Raw genomic sequence first — 9,263 nt, 5'->3', positions numbered from 1 at the left:
AAAATTAAAAAACAAATCATAGGTAGAAACTTAATTCCATTTATCCCATGATAGAAGACTGAGCCTCCAATGAATGTGACGAGGACAAAAAATGAAAGGGAAAATAAACCAAAACTGTCTAGTTTTTTTGCCCAAAATCTTATTCAGTCCTGGACTGTTTTCAGAGCTGAGGGTTTTGGTTATTATTATTTGCTGGAATTTACCCAAAATGCTTGGTTCGGGTGCTATATAAAGATACAAGATGTAAGTTCAAGATATAAATTTGGGAGGGGCAAAACAATCAGAGAGGAATCCTGGACTCTACTTTATCCTGAGAGACCAATGTCTTGAGATTGTCCCTGATTTTGCCAAGAACTGAAAGTTCGTACACAGTAAGTTTAAGAGAAAGCACTCACTGGCATCCTACTATGTCTTTCCATTCCTGGATCAAACTTACAACAGTCAAGAGAGGACATTTCTAATCTAGAACTTCACGGTTCTTGCCTTTAGAAGAAAACAAACAAATCAGCAAGGTTTGAATACTTAGAAGCATTTTGTCACATGGCTTTATTTTATTGAAATTGAATTTCTCGTTTACAAATGCTAGTAAATGAATCTATTCGTTCTCTCATTTATTCTACCAATGTTAATTGAGCACTTTCTGTTACGTGCCACTTAACCAGTTTCAGTCAGTTTAATGAAGCATTTCTATAAATCCATGAGCACAGACATTTCTATGAATATTGTAAGCTGTGTTTAACAATTAAGTAGTAATTGCTGATGCTGGAAAAAAATAATGTTGCAAATATTTCTTGAGTGATTATATCAGTTGTTTATGGGGTTTGGCTTAGGATGTGGGCTCAGAAGTTTGAAGCCTTTCCTGTTTCTCTTAATCTTCAAGAGAAATGTGACCTGCTGCTGAGTCGAGATAAATAATCCCGTGTCCACAACAAACAGAATCGCCACCAACAATGGTATAAAAAATTGTAGCCAGTACTTGTCACGTTGAACTGTAGTAGAACACAGATGCAATGAGAAACGTAATTCATATTGGGAACTGAAGAATGAGGTTCAGAGGTTCACCTCCCTAAGAGAAGGACCTTCATTTTTAGCATGAGGTGGCATCCAGAAGCACAAAGAAAACACTCAGATGAACACTAGGTTGAGTTGCTCTGTTGGTGCTCCCTGGAGCCATAGAGGGTCCTGAGCACTTCCTCATAACGCCTATCTAACAGTTACTGTAGCCAGTGTGCCCAAGGGGGAAGATCATAGGAAAGACATCCCCTTTTGGAACTGACAAGACCAGCATTCACATAAAATTAGGGGTGGAAAGGAGATAAAGTGAGGGCAGGGGTCATCGGTGCCTATTACTCAATTAACTAATCATCATTTCTTACATGCTTGTTAGACAAAATGAAGAAATTGCACTAAATTGCCTTCCAATTCTATTATTTTGTGGTTCTGTTAGTCTGTTTATATACTGTACTAATTTTTGTGATTATTTTCAAATTATGGAGCCTCAGAGTAATACAGCCAAAAATCACTTAAAGATCACCTAGACCAGTGATTCTCAACATTGGCTACACATTTCCATTTTGTGAAAGATCTTTGAAAAATACTGACACCCAGGCTGCACTCCAAACCAATTAAATCAGAATCTCAAGAGATGAGACATGATCATCAATACATTTTTTTAAGTTCTCAAATGGTTATAATGTACTTTAGACCAAATCTTGTGTTTTACAGATGAAGATACTGGAATCCTAGATAAAAGTACATAGCACTTTGGTCTCAAAATAGTTAACAGAGAACTGCTAGGGCTTAATTCTGTATTTTGACCTCATGCTTTTTTTTAGATATTAGTATGTACAAAGTGTGTGAAGAAAAAGTCTAATTTTTTCCTTGCAAGGAGAATATTTCAAAGGTTCCCTCTTATACAGAGTTTGCAGTCCACCTGCCTACCCTCTCCATATCAATTCCATTCCCTCCTCCCTCAATACAAAGGCACACAGCTTACTAACTTGCTGGTTTTCTTTCCCAGCCCCCCTATGCTGGAATGAACTCCTCATGCTCTTTACATCCTTTTTTCATTCAACTTTGAAACTTTTTTCCAATTTGATAAATATATAAGTATTCTCCCCAGGAGCAACAGATGACTTTGAGATCAAAATAGTAGTTACAATCTGTTATGCTTGGGTAGCACTTAACAGTTTACAAAGGCATTTCACAAATATTACCACATTAGTCTTCATAAAAATTCCATGGTGTAAGCAGGTATTACTATCACCATTTAACAAGTCAGGACTTAGAAACAGACATTTAGATATATACTATCACCCATATCTCCTCATTGTAATTCTAGTAGCCTTTCCAGTGTATCACAGGTGCCCCCCCTTCTACAAGCTGCAACCACTCAGGCTCACATGTCCTCTCTTCCTTCCCCACTATGGATGTCTTTCCTTTCCTTTACCAACTCACCTTTTATTACAGTAATGTTGAGGGGCTCAGAGGTATGGTCCAGCTGCCACATTTTGCCCACACAGTAGTACATGCCACTGTCTTCAACTGTGGCATTTGTAATGGAGATATTGTGGTTCTCATACCAGTACTTGAGAACTTCGCCATTTTTGTAGTAGATCACCTTGGACACATCCCAGTTTCTCCAACCATGGCACCTGATGAAGAGGGACTGACCCTCCATCACCATCTGAGCAGAGGTCTGAAGGAGCAACCAGTCTGAAGAACATTTATTATGTTATTTATTTAACAGTAAATGAATGAATGGATAGATCAAAGGGAGCCATGCGTAGATCATGTGTCAGAAACTACAAGTTATCATTAACCCACTTTTTGGCTCATAAAGTGAATTTTTAAAAGGCACAAAATAGTGCTTAGAGCCTGTCTTCTATATTGATAAAGCCTTTCTCCTCCTGAAAAGTCAGTCTGGGGCCACAGAGCCTCTCAGACCTCCCTGCTGAGTCTGTACATGGAACGCTTGAAAGCCAGAATTCTTTTCATATCTGTTGTTGCTAGTTCTAGTTAGTTAGGTGGAAATAAACAGTCTTTTTCAGAGATTGTGGCTTAGGAGAGTATCTATTTTGTCCTCTCTTACCTTATAGAAACTTCCCAGTTCTAGTTTTAATTATAGTTATCACAAAAACTTCTTCAGAACATGAACAATTTAATTGTTTGTGTAATTCTTTATTTAATGTCCTCTTCCCATATAGCTATATGCTCTAGGAGGTCAGGGGCCCTGTCTAGTTCTGTGTACTATTCCCAGTGCAACACAATACTTGTTGGTAGGTACTCAACAAATATTTGTCCGTAATGAGTCAGTAAAAGACAAGAATCACATTCTATGGTTAATGCTTTTGTAAAAATTGAAAAGCATGAACTAAAGGAGAATTTTGAAAGAAAATATCGCTAGCATAACAAGCACATTTAATTTAAAACCAATCCTTGGACTTCTCGAGAACCTACTCAAAGAAATAAGCTATTCCACATTGCTTTAGTTTGTGTCTGGAACTTACATAGAGAGGTTGAAATATCTCTTTTCACCCGAGAAAATAATATAGAGTCTAAAAATGACCTACTGGTCACTATTCGAAATAATTAGTTTGTTTACTCAACATTTGCTGATTAAACCACATGTGCCTAAGCATGCTATACTAACTGTTGGCAGGAGGAGAGTGATAAAGATGAAACAAGCGTGAAATATGTTCTTTCTTTTGAGACGGAGTTTCCCTGTTGTTACCCAGGCTGGAGTGCAATGGCACCATCTCGGCTCATTGCAACCTCTGCCTCCTGGTTCAGGCAGTTCTCCTGCCTCAGCCTCCTGAGTAGCTGGGATTACAGGTGGCACCACCATGCCCAGCTAATTTTTGTATTTTTAGTAGAGACGGGGCTTCACCTTGTTGACCAGGATGGTCTCGATCTCTTGACCTCATGATCCACCCGCCTTGGCCTCCCTAAGTGCTGGGATTATAGGCGTGAGCCACCACGCCCAGCCAAAATATGTTCTTAAGTAACACTAGAGGACATGAGGAATGTATCCAGGTATGTTTCATAACGAAGAATACAACCTCATATTCCGGTCATGGCATATGAATTATGCAGAGCAAAACTTTAAGTTAAACATTTTGATGCTATTCCAGATATATATACAGCTTTTTGAAATGTTCACATATATGTCATGCTGTTTGACCACATAATATATACCTGAATCTAGGCAGAAAAGATAGAGGAAAATAGGGTGGAGGGACAGTATTGAGAGATGACTAAAATATTGAAAGAAGGCATATGGGTAATCAAAAGGAAAGTGGGTAGAAGAAGAGAGATGCAGGGGTCCTAAGTGAGAGGCCTTGAATCCCACTCTGGTGTCCTAACCTTTGGAATAAGTTGTTTTTCCCCATCTTTAGATGGGCCATTCCTCATTTCCATATCCCTGGCACTTACCACTGAAGACTCCCAGGTACACCGGTTCGCTCTCATTAGATTTTGGACTCTGACATTTGTATTGTCCACTGTCCTCAAAGTCAGCATTTACGATATTCAAACCTGAAGTTGTCACATCTAAAAAACTGCCATTGTGGATCCATTTTGTGGAATTGACTTCATAGAGATTGTTCCCCTTACATGTAAGAGTCACATTCTCTCCTTTAAATATCCTATTCCATGGAGGGTTCAAGGAGACCGTAGGTTTCTGAAGGGCTTCAATAAGATAAAAATATGAAGAGATATAGAGAGAAAAAGTCATTGAAAACTGTCCAGGCTTAAAAGTACAAATGTAGTAGTATTCAGACAACCAGTGGTCAGTCTGTCCTTGTACTGTTGGTGATAGGACCCTGTTTTGATTTTTAAGAGAAGGATTAAAGAACTGAGAAAACAGTAGTGTGGCCCCAGGGAATGCTCAACATAGGAAGAAAGACAGGACACATATGCAAGAGATGTAAAAACAAAGAAACCAATTGACTATGTGATTTGAGCTGACTCACTCTACTTCTGTTAATTTCAATTTAGTATCTGTAAACGAGGACTGCAATCTCTTTTCAGGTAGAAACACTATCTGCCATGTTCAACCACTGCTACATTAAATATTTATTGTGTGAATGAATGAGTGAATTATGGATGAATAAAGTTATTGGACTAGATGAAATATAAGGTTTTCCAAACTCTAAATATTTCTATTTAATTGTAAGTATATACAGAGTGAAAAATATATATCAGTTCTGGAAAGTAGTGAGAATCACTAAGAGAATCAGTCTTGAATGGCTTCCTGGGACAAGGGGATATAGTGCAAATTTGAACAGAGACCAAAGAAGTAGATACATGGTGATAACAAAAGGACGACATGGTCAAAAGAGAACTGGACTTGGATCCAGGAAACTTATGTTGGAACCCAGTTCCTTAGCCATGTAACCATCACTGAGGTTAAGCATCCTCAATCATAAATGGCAATAATAATAATAATGTAACTATTGGGTGAGATTATGTGAAAGTGTCTAGGAGAGGAGAGGAGATGTGTGTGTGTGCAACAGACATGGTTGTTGACTGAAACAGAGGAGTGACTTGAGAGAATGCAACAAATCAGGGAAAAGAAGAAAGACAAGGCAAAGTGGAGACGGAAAGTAGGCTGGCCAAGGAACAGATTCATGCTCGTTAGAAAGCAGAAGTGTTGGGATGAGAAAAAAAAATAGTGAGAAGAGAGCGATGCCCAGACATGTTGAAACACCAAGGGAAGAAGAACAGAGGACTCACCAGCTAACACGCCATCTGGAGCTGCAAAAGTCGGAGAGGATACGTTAGTGTCCATCAGTCTTCTGTATCTCCAGAAAACTAGAATCTGGGTGTGGGGATGAGATCTACCTCCACGGAATTTTAAGAACCAACCATCTTTTCAGGAATCAGAATCAGTGGAAGAGAGAGCTCCTCTATCCCCATTTCCTTGATAGGAAATTTGCACTCTGAAAGATGCCAGGGCAAATGCAAGGAACCAAGCTTTGAGTCCGGCTCCCTCCGTAGGTGTTGCTCAGCCCACTTGCCTCTGCTTTCTAGTTTGCCTCCACTACAGAGTCCCTGGGAAATGCCCCATAGTTTGCACATGTCCTAGAAAAAGTCACCACCCAAACAGTGAAGGTTTCTACCTCAGCTGCTCCCCACATTCATTTGGGCCTCTCCAGAAGTGGTAATCGAATCTCCACTTACCGAAAAGCAGTAAGGCTACACACAATAGAGTAGGGGATTCCATGAGAGGAGCCATCTTCTTTATGGGCTCCTGGTACTGACTGTACTGGAGAGGTCTAGGGCTTCAAATATAGGCTTAAAACCAAAAAGCAGAAGGAAATGTTTACTGTACCATATCTGGTTAACCCATCAGCTGTGCCTGGTTTTGCTTCTTTCTTCAGAGATAATATTCAGGATGGTGCCAGACTGGGCAATTTAATATTTACCCCCTTATTCTACTCCCTATCCCACCTCCACATGTATCTGGTGAGAGAGAGGCATAGGTCTGGCACAGTCACAAGCCTTTCTTAATCTGTCAATCAGTGTACAACTATTTAGTTTACAACTTAGAAAAGTGGGGTGCAAGGGAGAGCAGAATAAAACAGCAGCAACTAATGACTAAATAACAAACATATGCCAGGTGTTATGCTAAATAAATCTGATATTTTATTTACTTGTCACAATAATTCTACAAAGTAGGTGCCATCACTATATTTCATAAATAGGAAAACTGAATGTTAGTGAGGTTAAGCGACTTGTCTTAGGGTGCCACCTATCATATAACTAACTTGGGGTTCAGACACATAAAATCTAACCGCAAAGTCAAACTCTCAGTCATACGATGCATGTTCAGGAGCACGGCTAGCAACTGCCGAAATTCTTTTGAGATTCACCAGAGCTACCAACACTTTCCTTATTTAATTTCCTGCTGATCGGTTAGTCCACAAATCCACAAATTTTCATCTGATTCACTGATGATCCGCTATTTGAGCAGCCAAATGGGAAACATTTTCAGAGACTCCTTTTTCTCTACTGTGCCCTACTCTGGCTCAGACACAGGAAGGCAGACATTAAACCATTACTTACAGTGATCTAGGCCATATAGTTTATTTTATTTTACTTCCTAGCTTTTGTTTACTTTTAGTGTTATAATTTTCCAGCACAGTCACCCTTTCTCCTTTAAATACAAAGCAGAACCTTTCTCCAGGATTCCTTCGACTAACTTCTGTTTTTTGGCTCTAGGTCAAGGTTGGACCTTCTTCCGGTATCTGATATTAATAATGAGACATTTACAGAGTTTTCATCGTTATTAATGATGAAATAGTGGTTTGGCATTAATGATGTCTATAGCGGTTTGTCATTTGCAGAGATTGCTTTTACATGAGCATTATGTTTTATCTTTACCAAAACTCTGAAGAAGACAGGGACAGCACAGTGAAACCCACTTCACATCTGAAGCACTTGAGGCACGATTCTGTCATGCCGTGCTTTTCCTCACAGACTGCTGAATGAAGTCTCTTGAATGAAAGCAAAGTCATTCCACATGAAGATCTAACCAAAAACTTCTAGCTTTCTATGGAATTAGAAAATATAGGGCTAAAAAAGTTCATAAATAGGAATTTAAGTTTCTGATGAGGAAGATTAGGTACTGAGCCCAGGTCATGCTATGTTTTAGTGACAGACCTTAAAGGGAGAAGCAAGTTATTTTGAAAAGTACAAGTTGATTGTGTTTAAAGCTCTGAATTCAAATATTCCTAATCTTTATGTGACTAAAGGTTACCTGTAAAACAGGGACAATAACGGGATCCAGGTCATGGTTCTATTGTGAGATTTAATAAGATAAAGAAGTAAAATGTATTGCAAAGCATCTAGAATGGAAAGGATGGTCAATAAATATATCTTCTGCCTTCTTTATTACCATTATTAATTAAAGACTTGTAGGAGAAATATGAATTTTGACTGGATTAAGGCTCTTGTCAACCTATATAGTATGCTTTATTTGATAAGGAGCATCTTGTGCTAGTTTAATCTATCTACACAATCTCAATCCTCTCCATGGTTATGAAGAAGAGAGCATAATCAGGAAAGAACAGAATGCAGAAAAGTTGTTGGATAGGATTGGAGAAGAGAAGGAGGAGGAATTAAGGAAGATGTAGTTTTTGAGATGTTGTCAGAGGGTAATATTTGAATCCCTAAACCTTGGAAGAGAAAAGGAAATATTCTACTTTATCACTTTGTTGAGATTTTGTCCAGGGAATATTTTGGTTTCCTTTTTCCTAGGACAATGAACCTGCTATCAAATTGTCCCTCAGAGTTAGTCATTTCACCATGACTCAAGTAGTTTATTTAAAGGATTCCTCTGAGGTCACTGTCCAAATAGCTCCCACTTAGATGGGAGATGGTGCAGGGCTCACTGAGAGGTACTGTTCCTAGTTCGGAGCATATAAGCTTTGGAGTTAGAGAGGACACTGTCATTTCTAAAGCTTTCTGAAACGTTGGCTTTATCATTCCAAAGCTTTTGCTTAAGTGTCCAGTATTGAAATAAAGGAAGTTCTTTGGTAGCTGTAACAGCAAAAATTTAGCAGTCCGATAACACCAGCTCATCAAAGCCTAAAAAGTAAACGAAACTACTCACCTTCCCAGCCCATGCATCACCCTCCCCCCAAAAAAGCGAACCATTAACATCAGCATCAGAAAGAATGAGCCATACCCTAATTTCCATAGCACGTAACTACAGGTACCCAAAAGAGCAGAACAAGAATTCAGAAGGAACACATTAACACCAAGATTAACCAAGAGCTCTATTCCGTCCTGGAAGAACGAGTTGACACGCAGTTGAATTCCACATATTTTTTAATCTTATATATATATATTTTAAAAAGTCCTTCAAGCTTCATATCCATTATCTGGGGGGAGTGTGCTGCTAAGTTCTCATACTCTGCCTGTCCACATCTGGAACGTGGGTTCACTGAAATGAATAGGGTGTGTCTAAGTTTCACTTCTTGCTTCTGATTCTGGACACACAGATACTCAACACATAAAAGTCCTCACTATGCCCAAACTTAGACCTGTTATTTGACGTGGGAAGCCTTAATCTATATTTCATTTTGCAGCAGTATAAAAATGAAACAAATGGATGTGCATGAGTTATAGGGACTGAGTACTGTGAGGTGCCCCTGCAGCTGGATCTAGGGTGAGAGGCTTTTGGCAGGAACTTCTGTGTTTTGGGACATGGCTGGCAGAAGGAGGATCAAGGCTCGGTGTATACAGTATGTTGGCCT

At 39.1% G+C, this 9,263-nt stretch overlaps 1 protein-coding gene across 1 annotated transcript; it reads right to left on the bottom strand.

Moving 5' to 3' along the window:
- Nucleotides 1-573: 573 nt before the first annotated feature.
- FCER1A (Fc epsilon receptor Ia) lies at nucleotides 574-6,258 on the bottom strand. Its single transcript, NM_001267729.1, has 5 exons — nucleotides 6,184-6,258; nucleotides 5,737-5,757; nucleotides 4,435-4,689; nucleotides 2,458-2,715; nucleotides 574-989 (listed from the first exon to the last, which is right to left on the bottom strand). Exons 1-5 carry the CDS (start codon nucleotides 6,236-6,238, stop codon nucleotides 805-807), a joined length of 774 nt encoding a protein of 257 aa, NP_001254658.1. The 5' UTR covers nucleotides 6,239-6,258; the 3' UTR covers nucleotides 574-804.
- Nucleotides 6,259-9,263: the final 3,005 nt, after the last annotated feature.

This window comes from Callithrix jacchus, chromosome 18, assembly GCF_049354715.1.
Source record: "Callithrix jacchus isolate 240 chromosome 18, calJac240_pri, whole genome shotgun sequence".
NCBI lineage: Eukaryota > Metazoa > Chordata > Mammalia > Primates > Cebidae > Callithrix > Callithrix jacchus.
The sequence above is the reverse complement of the archived record's forward strand: the minus strand, read 5'-3'. Positions and strand labels throughout refer to the sequence as shown.